Source organism: Sus scrofa, chromosome 2 (genome assembly GCF_000003025.6).
Source record: "Sus scrofa isolate TJ Tabasco breed Duroc chromosome 2, Sscrofa11.1, whole genome shotgun sequence".
Classification (NCBI taxonomy): Eukaryota; Metazoa; Chordata; class Mammalia; order Artiodactyla; family Suidae; genus Sus; species Sus scrofa.
In genome coordinates, this window is record NC_010444.4 from 150,822,769 (window position 1) to 150,842,464 (window position 19,696).

General features: G+C 60.5%; 1 protein-coding gene and 1 non-coding gene across 3 annotated transcripts in view; both read left to right on the top strand.

The window, feature by feature from the left end:
* PPARGC1B (PPARG coactivator 1 beta) overlaps window positions 570–19,696 on the top strand; it is a 101,534-nt gene continuing 82,407 nt past the window's right edge. For both annotated transcript variants that reach the window (XR_002342022.1, XM_021085008.1), the window contains exon 1: window positions 570–709. Coding sequence is in view for 1 of the 2 variants with exons in the window: in XM_021085008.1 (XP_020940667.1) it covers window positions 632–709 (78 nt within the window). In the remaining variant the exon portion in view is untranslated. The remainder of the gene's footprint in view (window positions 710–19,696) is intronic.
* Window positions 3,097–3,176, top strand: MIR378-1 (microRNA 378-1). Its single transcript, NR_038523.1, has one exon. It is a non-coding gene; the product is annotated as a microRNA 378-1 (primary transcript).

Genomic DNA, 19,696 nt, shown 5'->3' on the forward strand with positions numbered 1-19,696 from the left:
CATGGAAAGAGTTTTCAAAAGCCACCACCTCCGAGGAGCCTTCCCTGATTTCTCCGCCTTGGCCCTAGGGTGTTCCTCCCTTTCTGGCCGGCAGCCCTGCTGGGCAAACTCAAGCCTCCGGGGCCGTCAGACCGGGGCTTTGCCTGTCTGCCCTGCAATCTGCAACACACCGAGGCTGCAAAGTCCTCTGCCTTCTCGGGCCTCAGTTTTCCCAGCCGAGCAGAAGCAGGTTGGCTCCGGACCCGCCCAGCGCTAACGCAACGTGATTCGCTCCGGCCGGAGCGCTGGGCCGCCCGCATTGCTGCGCAGGCGGCAGGCCGCCGGCTGGGGCACAGCCGCCCGGCTGCCGGCGCCTTCCTCCCGGGCCGGGGCCCGCGGGAGCGGATCGCGGCGCCGGCCGCGGCGCAGCGCCGCGCCGGGGCGGGGAGGGGGGGCGAGACCCCCGCGGGCGCCCTCCGCGCGCGGCCCCGCCCCCGCCGCCAGCGGCCCTGCGGCAGCCGCGGCCTGGCTCCGCCCCCTCCCGCCGGCCGCGCTCGCTCCGCCCGCCTCCCTCGGCCGCTCGCGCCCGCCCCCCCACCCCCGCGGCCGGCTCGGCGCTGACTCCGCCGCACGCTGCAGCCGCGGCTGGAAGATGGCGGGGAACGACTGCGGCGCGCTCCTGGACGAAGAGCTCTCCTCCTTCTTCCTCAACTATCTCGCCGACGCGCAGGTACGGCCGGCGGGGCCGCGGGCCCGAGGCCAGCGGGGCTGAGCCGCGGGGGCTGCTGCCGCAGCCGCAGAGGCCGGCGGCAGCGGTGGGCGCACTGGGGGGCCGGGGCTCCGGGGTGCAGAAGCCCTGTTCGGCGCACCCCGCGATGCGCTTCGTGAGGGTCACGGGGAGCTGGGGGGCCGCCGAGCAGGCGGGAGCCTTGGGGGCGCCACGGCTGCTGGGGAGGGTCTAGCCTTGGTTGCTGGGCGTCCGGCCCCCCCCCGCCCCGGCCGTGCTGGAGGAGGGGGGGGTGTTTGCACGCTTCTTTGGGAGGTGGAGCCGCGCCAAGGTGTGCGGGACCCTCAGGCTGGCTCTGGGTGCGGGAGGCGCGCCCTCAGGCTCTCGGCACTTGCCGCCGTACTTTCACGTGGACTTGTGGCCCGGGCACAGGCGCCTGCCCCGGTCCCCGGAGTCCCCTGACCCCCCTCCCCAGTCTCCGATACCCCGCGTTCTGCTGCTGCCCCCCCGAGGCTCCCCAAAGCGGCCGCAGCGCGGAGTTTCCTGCCAGTTGCCCGCTGAGGGCGTAGGGGGTCTGTGGGGCACGTGGACGTGCGGGCGGGGATAGCACCTTCCTGCTTTCGCTACTCGGCGGAGCCTCCGGGGGCCAGAGCGCGGCGGGATGGGGGCGGAGGACGGTGTGGGGGCGCCTGGGTCCCCCTGCAGCGCGCGGCCCCGGTGCGCGCTCGGCGGTGCGGGGGGGAAGGGAAGGCGAGGCGGCGTCCCGGGCTCCGGCTGCGCCTGGGAGCCCCACCGGCGACACGCGCGTGACAGGAGAGGGTGCTTTGGTGTGCCGGGAGGGGGGAGCGAGGAAGCCGGGGACGTGGAGACGCGGGCGGGGGGGTGCTGCTGCCCCCCGCGGCACCGAACATGCCTGCGCGGGGCGTGCGCGCCCCCCGCCCCTTCCCCGCTGTCCCCCACCCCTGCCTGTTGCGAGCTTAAAGTTTGGCCCCATAGTTAGGGCTTTCCGCGCGGGCGCCCCGCTGCGGGCAGCCGGGCGGCGGGGGACGCGGCGGAGCCGAGCGGGAGACCCCGGATGCGGGCGCACGCCCGAGCGCCGAGAGGGGCCGCCGGGCGCAACCGGGCGCGGCTCGCGAGGGCCGGTTTGGTACCTGGGGCCGGAGCGCCGGTGCCGGCTTGCTTTGCATAACACTGGGAGGGAGGGGGAGGCGGGGGGCGGGCGAGTGGGAGGGGAGAGCGGGAGGGAGAAACTTTGCTTCTTGTTAGAATCCGCCTGTCTTTGGGCGGCAGCAGCTGTCATGGGACCCGGTGGGCGGGGAGAGGCTTGCGCGCTGACTCCGGGCGGCGAGACGCGCTCCGAGGGGATGCCGCAGCCGAGACGTTCCGCTCTGGGCGGACGCCGGCGGGCGAGTCCCCGCTGGCTGATGGGACGGCGCGGCACGGCGGGCTGTCGCCGGGAGGAAGCCCGCCACGCGCGGGAGGAGGCCAGCCCGTGCCCGCTGCGGACGTCCATGCGTCAGGGAGCCGCGGGGCCTCGTGGTCGGTGGCGGCGCGCTCGGGTGGGTTCCGGGCAGGGGCCGAGGGCGCCGGGGGCGTGTGATCGCGCTCGGCCAGGCCGGCGGGAGAGGGCGATGCGCGGTCCGCGCGCGCGAGGCTGTGTTTGTGTGCACACGCGGCGCGCGCCGGGCGCGTACCTTTACCTCTGACGAAACTGCGGTGGAGCTCCCGCGGCGGGCACCGGGGCCGTGGCTCGCCCCGCGGCCGTGTCAGCGCCCAAGGCGGTGCCCAGCCCCGGCACCGCCCCGCCCCCGCAGCCCCCCAGCCGGCAGGCGGGGGCCGGGGCACCGTTGCCGCTGGGACCGTTCTGTCCTCGGCCCTCGGGCTGGTCTGGGTGGGTGACTCCAAACCTCTCAGCCAAGACGCCGGTGAAGGAGACTTGGAAGAGTCCGGAGCCCCATAGCAAACACTTGTCCGCTTTGGCCCCGACCCCCGGTTCGCACTCCATCCTCGGTGTTCTTTGGCTCACCAGTACTTCATCACTGGCCCTCTCAGCCGCCCGGCGGGCCTACCCAGCAGGGATCTCTCACCCAAGGAACCTGGAAAATTGGGTAATGAGGTAGCGGCAGAAGCGGTGCAGTGAAAGTTAATCTGGGACGTTGGCTTTTTTTATGTAACCACGTGACGGGCCGCGGCGCTTCGGTGATCCTTGCCGGCCCAACTTGGGAAATGTAACTGAGAGGGGAGCTTTGCCGCCGCCCCTAGAAGGCTCAGCCAGCCGGCGGAAGGGGACCTGGGCGGGCCATCGCGGGCCTGCTCATTTTACAGCTGGGGAGAGAGGCTGTGAGAGCCCCGCGGCCGGTACAGGACCACGCAGCCAGTGGGTGACAGAGCCACCCAGGGCTCCTGACTCCAGGTCCTGTGTGTTGCCTGGAAATAGCACTGGACTTGGAGTCAGAAGGCCTGCGTGGAGTCGCCTTCGCCGCTCTCTGGCTGGGTGACCCCGGAGCCAGCCCTTTGGACTCTCCCAGCCTCCCTTCCGCCATCTGTCAAATGGGGCTGGTGGCGCCCGCAGTCGGAGCCCGTGGCCGCTGGGGGTGAGCTCTGTTTGCATGCGGGATGTCCGGTTGTTGCTGCCACTTCTCCCCCCCCTCCCCAGCCCCTCCTTGACCCTCGCCCCCCATCTCCCCCTCGGGAAGGGGTGGGAAGAGTGAGGAAAAAGGTCGTTGATCAGCTTTCTCCCCAAGTCCTGTCTTTGGCGGCTAATCCGGAGTAGCCAGAGGGAGAGCTTCTGTTGAGGAGACTTAACTTTCACCTCCTCAGGTCAGAGTTCCGAAATTCAGCAGGCCGAGGATTGCGAAAGCTTCTTGGAAGGGTTCGGGGCGTGTGTCCCAAAGGCCTCCGGGTGGGCCTCCCTCCGCTCGCCTTCGCCCCTGGCCTGCATCGCCCTCTCCTGCAGCCGGCAGGCCTCCCGACCCGGCTCACTCTGCTCCCTCCCCTCGGGTTTCCTTAGGCCGCGTTGCACAACCGAGCCCTTGGTGCGTGAGCCCCGTGTCCCAGGCAGATTCTGGAACCGGAGGAGTCGTGCCTGTCATCTCTTTGTGCCCTCGTGGCACCTGTTACCGTGCTGAGTGCCTTCGCTCGGCTTTCGGCTGGGCACAAGACCTGCAGGCGAGGGCAGCTCTTAGGCCGGCCAGGGGGGGACAGGGGACAGCTGGGCGGCGAGCTTGGGGAGAGAGGAATGCAGAGGGCTGCAGCTGTGGGCAGCGGCCGAGGCTCCGGAGGCCACACTAAATATGGGTTGTTTGAAGTCGCTTGGTTGCTTGGGACGACAATCATAGATGCCCAAAATGTCGAGTTGGCAGGAACCTGATGAATCATCGGGCCCAACCCCTTATCATTGAAAATATTTAATTACAGAATTGTTAGAAAACACTGGCCAGCGTCAAGGACAGAATGGAAAACACGTGAGCTTACCCGACGGAACCGCTGCTGCTTTTCATGTACACTTTCTTCGCCTATTGAGTCCTTTCGATTGTGTCTTTTGTACAAAGATGGAGCCGTCCTTTATCTGCTAATTGTAACGTGGAATCACACTGTTTTTTAAACTTGCCTTTTTTCCCTTCAAAGGATTATGCTGTGGCTATCTTTCTGTATCAATAATTCTTCTACTTAGTATCTTAACAGTTACATAGTATCATGGATTGAACCAAAATGCATTTAATTCATCCTTTATTGGTAGTCATTTAAGTAGTTTCTCTCTCTTTTTTTGCTGTTATGAGCCACGCGGAAATGACTGTCTTTGTATATATCTAAATTCCTAGAAATGAGATTACTCTGTCAAGGAGCTACACATGCATTTGGTCAGCAGCCTTTCTGGAGGGTGCCTTCCAGAAAGATGGAGCTCATTTGCACTCGGAGTGTGGGCTGGGTGGGAATGCCTGGTGCCCATACTCGATGACTCTCTGCAAGTTGTTTTTCATTTTTACGTCTGTTTATCAATAAACGGTGTCCCGCTGACTCTTTTATGTGCGATTCTTTGACGACTTGTGAGACGGAACCCTCTTTTCTTCTGATGAGGGGCCATGAGTGATTGAGTCCTGTGGAATGTCTTATTGGTGAACTTGGCCCATTTCTCAGTTGGAATCCTATCTCCTCCCCGTTCTAAAACAGGATCTGAGCGCCCACAAGGGGCCCCTGCCACCTGGAGAATCAGGGCGCGGGGCTCGAAGTGCTGGTGTTGACTTTTGCTAGTTCTGGAATGTTGCTGCCCGCACAGCCCCGGAGCCAGGGCTGGCTTCTTTTCCAAGTCAAAGTTCTGACCCTCCGTAGGGCAGGGCGAGTGCACCCTGGGCCGGGTGCCCTTCCCCACGGATCACCTGTGTGACACCCCGGGGGGGGCTTGTTCCCCTGCGTCCAGAGGGGGCTCGGTGGGCTGGCTGCATTCACTGGAGGTCCAGGGGTCCCTCACTGGGCTGTCCGGCTGCTGCTGCTGATCAGGATGCTGTGAAGCCCGGCAAAGGCGGGGACCGATCGCCTGTCTCCGTCACCCTGGGGCCCGCCCCTCCCCGCTGGGGCCAGAAGCTCCATCTTTGCCAGGATGTGCGTCACCCTCTTCCTTCTCTGGGACAATAGAAGGAACAGCGGCTTGAGTCAGAGGCAGCCTGGCCACTGGGGCCGTGGGCTGGGAGCAAGACTGGCGGTAGGAACGGCTGTCTCCTCCCGCATCCTCCATGCCACTCGGTGAGCAGCCCTGCGTGCTGAGCCTCTGGCGAGCCTTCTAGTGCGTGACTGTGGTTCATTCCCATAAAGACTATGAAGTGTAGATGTTATTCCGTTTCACGGATGAGGCGTTTATGCTCGCAGAAAACTCACTCACTGGCCAGAGGGGACCCCCTGTACAGCCTGGGAGTAGAAGGCAGAGCGAGGCAGTGGCCCCCAGACCTCGTGACTCCAAGCTCCATGCAGCCAGGGACCGCTCGCTTTCTGTTCCTCCTTGTTTGCCAGCAACTTGGGCAAACATGAAGGCTAATCGGAGCGAGAGAAGGCCGAACTCATGGTCCCTCTGTTTGTCCAGGCCCCTGTCCCTCCGTCTCTGCAGTGGGGGGGGATTGGGGGTTAAGATCCTGCTCTGCCCATAACATCTGCCTGCTGGTCACACAACTTGGAGCCCTTGTGTCTCGGCACCTGAGACGGGCGAGATCAGGCACAGTCTTTTCTAGGAAGAAAGGCCAGCATGCTGCCTGGGTGCAGGGTGGAGGGACCGCACAGTCCTTTGGGAGAGACCGAGGGGCTTTTCCCTTCCCCTGCTGCAGCCTGAGTGGGTGCCTGGCGTCCACCGTGTGGGCTGCGGGGGCGCAGTGGCACTGGGCTTTGCCCTTTCTGTCCCTCTGAAACTTCTGATCCAGGACCTTGGCCCTCCACAGTGGGACTCCTGCCTCGACTGCCCGTCTTCGCCACACCGGCCCCCGCCCCTCCTGCTTGTCCTCAGCCCTGCTGGCAGATAGTCTGCCCACAGGGCGCGTCTGGGGTCACCCCCTTGCTCATACGTCATCCCTGGACCCCAGTCCGTTTAACCTCAAGTTCAAGGGCCTTCAGATACTTGGCGTTGGCGAGTTAGGCCCCTGACACTCCCGAGTCGTGTGCTTTCTCTGGGGCCCTGGCCGCGAGTCTCTTCCTGGAAGCAGAGGCTCTGCTGTCTTCTGTCTCCGCGTCTCCATCGCCGCTGTGTCCAGTGTTCAGCTCCCCTGCTGTCATTTTGGTGACACCTTCTCCCCTCCGTTCCCCAGGGGCGGGGGGGGTGGCGAGCGCTCCCTTGGACGTCAGCCTCCCCGGGTTCGGGTCCGGGTTCTGTGATTCACGAGCTCGGAGCCCTTTGGTGGGTCACGTGACCTCTCTCAGCTTCCATTTCCCCCTGCGCAGAGGTGATGGTGATAGCACCTGCCCATAAAGTTCTTTGGAGGAGACAGTGAAAATCCAAGGCTGCATGGATTTAAAGCACCCACCGCAGCGCGCCAGTCTAAACACCAAATCACGGAAACGTTTTCTAAAGCGGGTCTTGTGAAGTGTTGACGAAGTCACTCCAGATCGTTAAGCTCCATGAGCGCAAGGATTTTGTTTGCTTCATTGACCCCCCCCCCCCGAATAGACAAGTGCCTGTAGCCTTTCCCAGTCCTCACTGAGGGAGCTCCCTGGTGGCCCAGCGGGTTAGGGATCCATTGTTATCACTCCTGTGCAATGGGCTTGGTCCCTGGCCCGGGGACTCCTGCAAGCCAAATTTTGGTTTGGCCCAAACCAAAATGAAATCCTCCCTGAGTGAAGGAATGTGCTAGAATATAAGCCTCCTCGGAGCAGATGCTGCGGCTCCTTATGTGTCTTTGGTGCACCTGTTCCTGAGAAGAGACAGGTGCAGAAATGCTTCTGGAATGACCTGGAGTCCCCTCCGCGGGCCCGCAGCATGCTAACGCAGTCACAGTCTGCCCGTGTTTCCAGCCCCTGCTCCTACCTGACTGCTCTGGAGAGCCCGTCAAGTGTCTGTTCTGCCCTGTCCCCTGACGGGGAGGGGCCTGCATGCTTTTATCCCTACAACTAGGATGACAGCCCAGGGAGGGCAAGAAAAAATGTTTATCCTGTCTGGCATTAAGTAGACGAGGTTTTGAGCAGAGTCTTTTTTATGTTTGGGTGTCAGGTTCTCTGCAAAGACCTTTGTATCTTAAGCATTTGACGGTGGAAGATGCCAGGCATAGCCAGCAGGAGCCAGTGGCAGAGAGAGAGTCATGCGTCCCTAGGCCCCCGACACCCAGCTTCAGCCAGTTTGGACCAGCGGCCACCGCTGCCCACAGACTACATCGTGTCACCCGGGACTCTTTGAGCGTGTGTCTGAGAGGAGGCTTCTGGGTACTGCTGCGTGGTTTCTTTCTGGATTGGTGAGGTGGGTTCTGTGTCACTCATTTAGTTAGGGATGAAGTTGAGGCACAGGGCTCAGGTGCGTCGTTCAGGGTCTTGGAGCTACTGAGTGTCTAGCCTGGGATGTGAACTTGGCCCGAGTGGCTCCCTCTCCTCGGCCCGGGGGGCCCTCGGAGTGCATCCCTCCTGCCCCCTCTTTCCCAGAAGAAGAGACACGGAGGCACCTGAGAAGCCACCTGGCTGGAGGAGGCTCAGCTCCCCGGCGCCCCGACTGCTTCTCTTCCAGTTTCAGGACTTGGGGGGAGGATGGGTCTCGGTTCTGGGGGAGGGACAGGTGGCTGGTCCTTGGAGAAATGCTGTTGCCCAGGGTGGCTGGGCTTGCGGTAGTCCCCAGGCCAGGGACCAAGCCCGTTGCACAGGAGTGATAACAATGGATCCCTAACCCGCTGAGCCACCAGGGAGCTCCCTCAGTGAGGACTGGGAAAGGCTACAGGCACTTGTCTATTGGGGGGGGGGTCAATGGCCCTGGGACCTGGGTGCAGGCCGCAGGTGCAGGCCACTCTCTTCCTGCTTGCTGGTTCCTGAACCCGGGAGGCCCCCCCACTCCCCTTGCAGGCTCCCTGGCCAGGTGCTCGGGACCACCCCTTGAGGGCGACCGCTCTGCAGGGTCAGAGCTGAGAGGTGGGGCCTGGCCTGAGGTCACGCAGCTACAGTGGCTGCAAGGCTCCTGGGCTCCCCAGCCCGCCCTGTCCTTAGGGCAGAGCCTGAGTTGCAGCCCCACGGAGAGACTTCTAAGTCCTTGGCAAAGCTGTGGATGAATTAGCCCCAAGGCCCTGTAGTTCCTACCCAGTCTTTTCTCCGGAGGAAAACAGCTATTGGTTCAGTGACTTAGAGGGCTTAGGAGCCTAGGCCAGGACTCTGCTTGGGACAAGCTTCGTGGCCTTTGGCAGATTTCTTTGTGCCTCTTGTGTTTTTATCTCGGAAGTGGGATTGATAGCAGCACATACCTTAGGGGATTTGGGAGGGGCTCCGTGGTGAGGCCTGTGGAGTGTTTGGAAACCCAGCCCAGTCATGGGGTGTTGTTGATATTAAAAACAGACAAGTCTAATGCCGGCCTTGCTGTTGGTCCTTGAGCCTGTCTAGACCCCGTGTTCCCAGTATTACAGTTTCCTTTCCCGGCTTCTGGGGTACCAGAGGGGAGCCCCAGGCAGCCTTAGCCAATGTTGCAGCACTGACTTTGAGGAAAGCCCATCCAGTTAGATGCCTCTTGAAGAAATAGTGATGAAGAGCTCTGGACTTTGGTGTTGAACTGTCAAGGGTTTAAATCAGTGTTCTTCCATTTATTAGCTGTGTGACCTTGAACAAGTGTCTTAACCTCTCTGATATTGCCTCGTGCAATATCAGGGATGATGATAGTATGCTCTTAGGCTAACTGCCGAAGATAAACATGCCTGCCACCGGTGTCTGACACAGTAAGCGCTCTCAGTAAACGGCAGCCACTTTGAAGATGACAGTGGTAATGAGGTCAACACACGCAGACAAACCTGCGCTTTCAGGCAGTGGGCAGTGCCCTCGAGACTGACTTGCTCAAGACCCTCTTGTTGCAGTGCAGAAGCAGACAGGAGGCAGACCAGGGGATGCCTTCAGATCACCCAGCAGAGGCAGGACCAGACTCCTGGCTGCTGTCTGCTTGGCCAGGGCTGGCTCTGCGTGGCAGGGACTCAGCTGTCTGGGACCCACTGTCTGGGAACTCAGCCGGGCGAGCCCTGCTTGGCTGAGATGGATGCTCCCCAGCAGCTCTGCAGCCGGGTTTTTTTCCTTGTGCTTGCCTGGCAGAACAGTCATTTAGCAGAGGGAGAGCGAGGAGACGTTAGGAACCAGGCCTGAGCAGTTGCAGCAGCCGGCCCACGAGTGGCTCCCTGATGTTGCCATGGCAAACAGCCTTGGCAACAGGGCTGCTTGAGCTTTTATTTTTGGTCTCAGGCTCCTCTAGGAGAAATGTGGTACCCAGGACACTGGAGAAGGTCCTGCCCTGGCTCTTTGGCGCCTGGGGAGGCCCAGCCTCCATGCTGCAAGTGATCCCAGGCCACAGCATCCCCTGCTCAAAACACCTGCAGACCCCCCCACCCCCACCCACGCTCCAGGATTTGCAGAAGCAAGCTCCTGGGTGTGGCATCAAATGCCTACCCATCATGCATCCATGCATCCATCCATGCATCCATGCATCCGTCTATTCCTCTGGCACAGTTGGCCTCGCAACAGTGTATCCAGTGCACAAAGCAGAACAGCATAGTATTCTGAACATAGACCCTGGTATTAGGTGTTCCTAGGCTGCCCTGCTCTTCAGCCACGATGGTGATGAAAGCAGTTGGCAAGTGCTAACCTTCAGTCAATAGCATTTAATCTCAGAGGAGCCCCATGAAGTGGCCCCCACTATTAGCCCATTTTACAGTTGGGTAAACGGAGGCCGTCTCCCCAGTGTGTGGTGCTGGTCCTATTCTGTAGTTCCTTCCCTAGTGGCTCCTGGGCAACCGCGGGGCTCCTCCCGTAAGCTGCTCCTGTCCCTCCCCACCTCCAGCTGCCCCCTTCAAGGCCAGCTTGAGCGCCACCTCCCCTGGATCCCCCTTGCAAAAGGGGTCCCTTTTTGTCTGTGATCCCACAGCTTGCAGACACTGTGTGCCCTGCCTTCAGTGTCCCGACGAGTTTCTGCCTGCCCTTCAGCCACTCCAAAACAAAACGGCCAGGGAAGCTGCCTAAGAGGGAGAGAGAGCTTTGAACGTTCTGGCGAGGAGTCCGCAGAGGTTTTTATTAGTCTTATGGCTGATGCTAAGAATAATAGTGTTATGGCTAATAGCCATCATCACGGAGCATAGCCACCACTGACTGACCACGTCCTGTGTGCCGGGTCCTAAGCTGACACCTTCAGCACCATGTCCTGTTTAATCCTCAGCCTCGTGCTGAGGTGGGTCCTGTGAGAAACCAGAAAACTAAGGTGCAAGAAGCTCAGCGACTTGTTCCCCGTCACCCAGACGTGGAAGGGCTGAGATTTGAACCTGGGTCGGCCTGGCTGAGGGTGTAGAAAGGACCGGAAAGGGGTGATGGCCGGCAGGAAGGAGGCGTCTGAACTTGGCCTCAGCGGGGGGGCGGGGGGGAGCGGATGTGGGAGGAAGGGACGGCGCGGAGGCTCCGAGGCGCCCCTGTAGCTGAGCTGGAGATGGAGGAGGAGCCGCGGGCGAGGTCCCCCCGGTCCTGACCTTCCCTGGCCCTCGCGAAACCCGCTCCCAGCCTGGGCTCGGCTCTGCTGCTGGTGTGTTTACTCCTTCCTCTCCGCTCTACCAGTCAGGACTGGAGCTCCCTGGGGCAAGGGGTCCCCTCTAGCTGCCTCCCCAGCAGATCGCCCAGTGCCCTGGCAGTGGCCGGCACACTCGAGGCCTCCCGGAAATGTTGGTCGAGGGACGAAATGAGGGAACGGATGCTGCTTGATCTTTCAGGAAAGTCGCCGACCGTTTGCCTGACCCCAGAAGGCCCTTCTCTGCTTTGAGCTGTAGGAGGATATGGGGGCGAGAGGGTGGGGGGATTGTCCAGCCCCCCACGGGTCCGCTGCCCCGTCTCCAGGATAAGCCTTGCACACACAGGAATCAAAAGCACACGGAACACACCTCCTCCTGTGGGCAGGTCTTTGTGGAATGTCAACCCGCTCTTAGGAATCCGGAATCCGACTGTCACTGGGCGGGGCCCAGAGCCTCGGGAGTCTGCAGGGAGGTGTTTGCTCAGATGGCCCTACACCCTCTACAGAGCACAGGGGCGGGAACCCTGGGCCTCTGGGCCTCGGGTCCATGTCCCAGGTGCGTATTCCAGAGGGACGGGGCGGCGGCCTGTGCCCTGGAGGAGCCCCTGGGGACCCGCGGACTCGCCCTGGCCTTTGCCATCACCCGGGCTGGACGCCTCCTCGAGACTCAGGGTGTCCCACGTGAGAGCGCACCTCGAGCTGCCTTCCCTGGGCTGGTTCGCTCTTCGTGGGCCCGCAGTTCTTCCAGGCTTGGCTGTCCTGTCCACACCGCAGGATGTTAGGAGCAGCCAGCCAGTTTTGTCAGTGTGTGTGTCCGTGCCAGCAGGCGGTGGGGCCCGCGTTTCCAGCAGAGGCTCGGGACGCGGCTCGGGGCCTTAGGAGGGGCCGAGGCGGCCCTGGTTCTGCACACGTTGCTGGGCAAAGTGGAACAGCCAGGGCGCGCGCGAGAGCGCCAGCCAGTGTCCCCGGGAGGAAGCGAGGAAGAGTGAAGCGAATGTTGGCGGTAGCGTCTCAGGCAGGGAGTCTGTCCGAAGCAGGAAGGGTTTCAGAGCTGTCCCTGCGCTCTGCATGTTGTGAGCACACGCCGTCTGTCCCCAGTGCCAGATGCAGAAGGAGCTTGTCCAGCCATGCAAGTTTGAGGAGTTCCCGCTGTGGCCCAGTGGGTTAAGAACCTGACTGCAGGGGCTCGGGTCTCTGGGGAGGTGCAGAGTTGATCCCGGCCTGCGTGGCCGTGGCTCGCAGCTACAGCACTGATTCAGCCCCTGGCCCGGGGACTTGCATGTGGCTGCCGCGAGTGCCACTGTAACACGAAAAAAACCCCAAAACCAGCGTGTTTGAAAGTCGATGCTGTCTCCTCGTGTGAGACGCTGTCTCCTGGGTTTCCGGGCTGCCTGGAAGCAGGAGGGCGAGCCTGTGGCCGACGCCGATGGGCCTCAGGAGCCGCGTGTGTCCTTGGGATGAATGAGAGCAGACTGTGTGGTTGAAACCTCCGCTGCGTGACTCTTAGCCGTGTGACCCGAAGAGTCAGCCGCTCCCAAGTGGGGTGACGACAGCTCCCACCTGCCAGAGTCGGTGGGATGCATCAGCCGTTCTCAGCCGGGGTGCGTGTCAGAATCATCAGTGTGGTTAAAAAAAATAATAATGATACGTCTGGGGCATCCCCGACGACCGGGTGCGCATCTTGGCGGCCGGCCCTTCGCTGTCCGGTGTCTGGAAGGCTCCCTGTCAGGACGCCCTCGGGTTGGTCCGAAACAGTCAGCCGCGATTTGTAGCAGCGTCTGCCGTTAACCCGGCCCCGCGGTGTCTGTCCGTCGGGCGCCGTGGTCCAGGGCGCAGGTCAGGAAGGACCGAGAAGCAGGGGGCAGCCCCCTGGGGAGGCCCGCGTCCCGCAGGGTGGTTCCTCATCTGGCCTGTCCTTCCCGAACGTCACGCCAATCTAGTGTCATCCGTCTGCACGTCCCATCACTTCCCTGTCGGGGGTGCAGTGGTCCCATCTTACAGAGGGGGAGACGGGCCCCAGAGGGCTCTTTGACGGACTCCTGCAGCGAGTCGGTTTTCTCACACTGGCCTCATCCCTCTGTCTGTCCGCCCCGTCCTCAGCCGTGCAGCCACTGCTGGGGCAGCTCAGGTGGTGGGGCCGTGGTTACTTGAGGAAGGGGCTGGGTTGGGAGAGGACGACCGGAGGGAGCCCAGGGAATGCAGGCCGGCTGCAGACCCGCGGAGACCCGCCGGTGCAGGTCGTGGGCCCAGGGCGTCTGGAAGTTTAGGCCTAGGACCCACTTCTGACGCCCAGAGACTGTGTGCTGCCTCTCTGGAGAGGCGGGGGTGGCTCCCTGGTGGTGGAAAGAATCTTGCCGCTGGTGTAGTGAGGCTTTGGCACATGCCGTTGCCTGTGCCCAGGAATGCTCTTCCAGGCACCACCGTGGCTCGCTGGCCCCTCACTGCCTCGCGGGAGGCGCCTCCCTGCCCTGCAGCTCGGTCCTCTTTCCGCGGGAGTGCCGCGTTCGCTTTTCTGGAAGCTCTCCGTACCCCGGGTGCCTGCGTGTGTCAGTGTGCACCTCGCTGATAGCCTTTGCCCCCGTGCGAAAGGAAGCTCCACCAGGACTAGACATTGCCTGTCTGGCTCCCGCTGTGCCCTCGGAGCCCAGCCTCGGGCCTGGCACATGGTTGGCATTCACCGAATATTTCTTGAGTGAATGAATTCATTTTTTGTTGAGCTCTTTATCTGTGCCAGCCACTGTACCGATTTCACCTAACCCTCCCGGCCAGCCCAGGGCACAAAGCCCCCGTCTGCAGAGGGATCTGAGGCTCAGAGGGTGAGTGTGGGGCTGGAGAATCAGCTGCTCTTGCCAACCAAGGCACGCACAGGCCCCCAGGGGCCCGGCAGCACCCTGCCCCCGAGGAGTCGTGCCCCAGTGCCCTGTGACCTCACACCACTTTCTTCCTAGGGTTGGGCAGCAGCTCCTCCCTGTGCCGTGGGTGTGGCCACGGGCACCTGCCCAGCAGCACTTGCTCTTTGTCCTGGTGGCCTGGGGAGTGGCTGCCTGCCTGTGCCTTGTGGACCAGCCCCCAGCAGGAATGTGGCGGTGGAGGTGGGGTGGTCTCTGCGTCAGGCCAGCCTAGAGGGCAGTGATCCTGTCTTACCAGAAGCTTCTCTCCCCAGAGCCCGTGTAGACCCCGTGTAGACCCCGTGTAGACCCAGATTGGTGGCTCGAGTCCTGGGGACAGCAGCCTGGGCTCGAGAATGAACCGAGGGGCTGTAGAATCCACCGCAGAAGGAGAAGAAAGACCCCCTTTGCTCAGGTGACCTCACAGTCAGTTTTCAAGACCCAGTCGTGGGACAGGCAGAGGAGCAGCAGGATCGGCTGGTGCCAGGGGCCGGCGCGGCCAGGGGTCCGGATTCTGAGGGTCCCTGGAAGACGGACTAGAACAGTGGTTAAGGCTGGAGCTCTAAGTCGGGGTGGAGTCCAGGGTCTGTCACTCGGCAGCCGAGTGGCTTAGTGCAGGTTACCAAGTGAAATGGGATCATAGCAAGTGTCTCAGCGGGGGTTGAAATGGTCTCGGGTCTGGAGAACTCGGTGGAGGGCCTGGGGGCGGTTAGTGTCGGGAGCAGTGACAGTCAGTGCCTGCTGGTTTTGATGACAGGTTGGTGGGGAACCTGGGAGACCCCGTGGGTTACAGACCATGGGTTCTCGTTGGCTGGCCTTCCTTTTCCTGTCCCTGCAGCAGTCCCTCTGCCAGAAGCTGGGATTACCAGTGGCCCCAAGCCCTGCTCCTCGTCCTGGGAGAAACGCGTCCACAGATGGCCGTGCAGGGCGGCCGGTGCAGAGGGACTGTCCAGACAGCTTGCGAAGCACAGAGGGATTGGGGGATGGGCTGTGTGACTCGGTGGGGACGGCTCGCCTGTGACAAGCCCTGCGTGTCCTGTGGCTGGTGACTGAGCTCGGAGCGACCTGGGGGGCGGGGAGGGGACGCACACGAGCTCCCTCCCCATCAGCGGAGGGTTTGAGCTGTGGCTGCAGGACTCCTGTGACGGGGCAGAGCGCGTAGGATGGATTAAGTGTCGGAGAGTCACGAGGAGGAGGAGGGCCGAGGTCTCCGTCCCGAGGAGCGAGCCGGAGGGCTTGGGGACGGTGACGAGGCTTTGCCCTCGAGCCTCGTGGCCGGGATGGAGTGAGCGACAGCCCGGGGTCCGGGCCGCTCCGCGCCAGCTCTGGGCGCACGGCGAGGGCGCAGCGCTTCCCCTGCGCCGGGGACCGAAGTCCTTTGCCTGCTGATGCGGGTGTCCGGGGCCCCGGTGGGGACGGGCCGGGGAGGGCTGGTAGCTTTCCAGAGGAAGCCTTCGCTTGGTCTCGGCATGGTCCGGGGGTTGTTGCCCCCGTGCTCCTGACTGGCATGGGGCACCCCCTCCCCGTCAGCGTGGGCAGCGTGGGCAGCGTGGGCGTGTGGCGTCCTCACAGCGTTTGGCTTCCACGTTTCACAGCCTCGTGAGGATTTTCCTTTTCCTTTTTCCGATGAAGACCCTCGGGCTCGGGGATGCTGGGAGGTCTTGCCCAGTGACGTCGCTGTTGCAGGAACTGGACAGGAATGTGGGATGTGCGGGTCCCCCCACGGCGCCTGGTTGAGAAGGGACGGGGCTTGAAAGGGCCCCGCAGCCGCTCGTGTCGGTGCCAGGTCTAGACGGGGTCCCCAGGACTGTCTTCCGTCCGCCCTGGAGCACTGTCTCCCTTCCGGCAGGTGCCCAGCCTTCTATGACGTGATTTTGCAGTTGTTGCACCCCCCAGAAAAGTGCGATTTCCATCGGTTTCTCTTTAAGTTCTGGTTAGGGAAGAGACACGCTTGCTTAGAGCGCATGGGGGCTGCCCTGAGATGAGGGGCTCGCTCTGCGTCCCTGGGGTCTGCCGGGAGGCCTGTGCCCTGGAGCCCTGGAGAAGTCTGCCCCTCTCCCGGCCACTCAGCCTTTTTCTGTTGTGGGGCAGAGCCGCCAGGTGCTGGCGAGAGAAAGGGGAGGCTTAGTTGCTGGAGAGGATGGAGCCAGGGAACTGGCACCTCTCAGAGGGCAGCGTGAGGTCCGTCTCTCCGGCAGGCAGAGCCCGGGCAGGTGCTCACTCCCCAGGTTGTGTCCCCTTTCCTGGTGACAAGCGCCGGCTTCTCTGACTGCCCGTTGGAAGACGTTTGTCATGGGATCATGTGCCTTAGATGTGTGGGTTCGGAGGAGAAGGTGGAGGAGGAACTCCGGGCGGGAGGAGCCCCGATTTCCAACCTCCCCAGTGAATCATGGAACATTTGGATAAAGTCACTCACGGGGGTGGAAAGACTGCGTGAAAATCAGGAACGTCGGGCCAGATTTTTTTTTTTAAAGGAGCACATTATTCAAAACCCTCTACCGGTAAGTTATGTCTAAAATGGGTTTCTCCCTTTTTCCACAGTGTTCCATCTCACGTCATTCTTTCATCTGTAAAACTGCCTTTTAGCTTTCCTCTCTGTTTCATTTATTTATTGATTGATTGTCTTTTTTTGCCGTTTCTAGGGCCGCACCCGCGGCATATGGAGGTTCCCAGGCCAGGGGTCCAGTCGGAGCTGTAGCCGCTGGCCTCCACCAGAGCCACAGCAATGCCAGGTCTGAGCCGCATCTGCGACCTACACCACAGCTCACGGCAACGCCGGATCCTTAACCCACGGAGCAAGGCCAGGGATTGAACCCGCAGCCTCATGGTTCCTAGTCGGATTTGTTAACCCCTGAGTCATGAGGGAAACTCCCTGTTTTATTTATTTATTTACTTTTTCTTTCTTTTTCTTCTGCTGCCCCACAGCATATGGAGTGCCCCGGCCAGGGATCTGATCGGAGTCTTTGCTGCCCTCTGAGCCCCAGCTGCAGCCCTGCAGATCCTTAAACCTCTGTGCCAGGCCTGGAATCGAACCAGCGTCCCAGTGCTCCCAGGGCGCCGCAGATCCCCTTGCGCCACAGTGGGGACTCCTCCTCTGTTTCAGTTAAAAACTTTTTTCAGCAGGGAGAGACGGTGTCAGCAAATTGTGTGATACCCGCGCCGGGGGTGGGGGGGGTGGGTGGGGGATGGTCTGTAGACTTGGCCGTGGGTGCTCTTTGAGGCTCAGGTGGCTCTGCTCAGGCCCCTGGTGCCCTTCAGGCGCAGCACCTACTGGCTCAACCACTAGGTTTGCAGTTATTTAAAGAAAGCTCACAGCAGGTGGAAAAAGAGCGACCACTCGTCACTGCGCCAGGCAGCCACTAGGCAATTCAGCACCGGCGCTGCCCAGCTGCCTGGGCCCGGATGAGCCGCTGGGTCTTGCAGGATGTGGATTAGGCCGTGTGCGCAGGCAGCCTGTCCCGTCTCGGTAGGGGATCTGCCTGCATCCCCCGGAAGCTCGGCTCTGAGCCCTGCAGAAAAAGTTAATTTAAAAGCACTTTCGTTAGGTCATAAAGGCAGCTGAAAATGATGGAACGTAAAACAAACATTTTATATCGCTGTAACTTAGACATTTGTGTAATTGCTCCCTAATCCACCCTTTTGAAGTGTTTTGGAGAAATAATTTATTGTGTTACATTTTTCTTTTCGATTTTATATTTTTATTGATTTTTCAACAAATGTTTTTTCACCTCATGACTGATCACCATTCTACCCCAGAATTTAATTTCTTTTCAACAAAGGTAATGTATGTTTTAAAATTAACATTTAAAGCATGTTTTAAGGAAGATTTTTGGAAACTATTCAAACGTTTTGAATATTAGGAGCTGACTTGTCAAAGAAGTGAAGCACCCCTCCTGTAACCTCTTTCCATCCACAGAGCCACTCCCAGCAGTTGGGTGTGTTCAGCTGCCTTGGCTTTCTGTCCTTTTTTATATACATTGTATTTTCTTGTTATAAAAGTGGCTGGCAGTCCTGTATTGACTTTTGGGAGAACACAAATAGGCAAAAGAGAAAAGAGGAATCCCACACCCAGAGGCAGCCAGTCGGAAACAGCACTTTCTTCTTACTTTCTTTTCTTTTTTTTAAAGTACCATTGCCTGTCCCACCTCCAGCCCAGCTTCCCTCTTTGGTACACTTCTGCCTCCCCGCATCCTTCAGGCGTCCTTCATGGACTGATTTCTGCCCATGACCTTGAGGCAGCGAACTTGGACTCTAGTCCTGGCTTAGCTGTTGCCCACCCCGTGACCTCTTGCAGATTCTGGCCGCCTTCAAACACCGGGATCAGCCCCTGCGTGGCTGTGAGATGCGTGTGTCCTGCTTTTCAGAGCTAATTGCAAGTTGTAGAGGCATCAGCAGATGTGAGGCAGTGTTTTCCACCAGCCTGTGCCTGCCGCAGTGACCGCTCTTGCTTTCCCGCAGACCGTGGCAAGCCCGGACCACAGCCGGTCCCCTCCAGGTATTTCACGTGACCATTACACCCCGAATTGAATCACACCAGAGGTTGGGCTTTTGCTCCGCTCGCTGTGCCTCCTGTCTTTCTGCAGAGCTTGATAAACACCCATGCTGCTACCAGAGGTACACGAACCCAGATTCCCCGATGGAGCGTCTTTGACTCAGCCAGGCCGTTTAAAGTGTTAACTGATTCGCCTTGTGACTGAGGCTGCAAGTGGAGCCGCCCCGAGGGGAAGCGGTGGTGGGGGTCTCGCGGAACAGGTCCAGGGACGCTCCAGCTACCTCGCAGCTTAGTTTTCTTACGGGTTTCACCCCACAGCATTGCTCCATGGGAAAGGCGCGAGACTTGCTTTTATGTTTATTTTGAAAGTGTAATACATGATCCTTCCTTGCCAAACACTGTAAAAGTAAAACGGAACTCATGTCTCCCTTCTTGTGCTCCCATCCCTGCACCACCCTGCCACCAATTTCCAAAATGTTCTTCCGGGAATCAAGTAAGTGCTGGCTCCCGCATGTTTGTGCTCTCATCACCACCTCCGTTGTTTGCACAAATGGTAGCAAGCCCAGTACGTTTGCTCTGCACCTTGCTTTTTGCCACTTAATAGTATGTCGGAAAGATCATTCCGTATCAGTATATAAAGAACGACTTCATTTTTTGGCTTGGCTGTAATTTGCTTCACCCGTTTTCTATGGGGCATGCGGGTTACTCCTCGTCCAGCGCTGTCTGCGGTGGATCTTTCTGTAGGAGCGTCGTTTTGCACACGGGCGAGTGGAGGTGGAGGGTAAATGCTGCACGTGGAGTTTCCTGGTCAAAGGGCGCGTGCATTTAAAATTTCCGTGAATGCGGCCACGTTGCCCTTCACGGGATCGTCTCAGTTGCGCGTTCCCGCAGACGCGAACTAGAAATGCTGGTTCGCCAGCACAGCACGTGCTGCTCAGCTTTCTTGATCTTTGTTACTCGGGCGTCTCTGAGGTTTGGATTTGCGGTCTCCCTCCTGCTGGAGAGTCACCTGTTTCCTCTCCAGTGACCTGCCTCTTGTGTTGCTGATTCTTGGCCTGTTGATGCGTATGAGACCCCCCCCCCCGCCCCCAGACTCTCTTGGGCCCCGCCCTCCTCTCCGGCACCCCCGTTGAAGGAGGCAGCCCGCCGCCCTCGGCTGGGATGCGGATCCCAGTCCTGCCCCGTCCTGCTGTGTGACTTGACCGGGCCCCTTAGACGCTGTTGCTTCCTCTGTAAAGCGAGGCCGGTGGGTGGACAGCAGGGCTGCTGGATACATAAGATGATCAGTGCAGAAAGGTTTTATAAACTGTGGAAAGCCATCAGAACGTAACATCACATTAATATTTATTCCGATGACTGAAGACATTTTAGATTTTTCACACAACCCAGCTGTGTCATCTGCTTAAATCGGTGGGGAA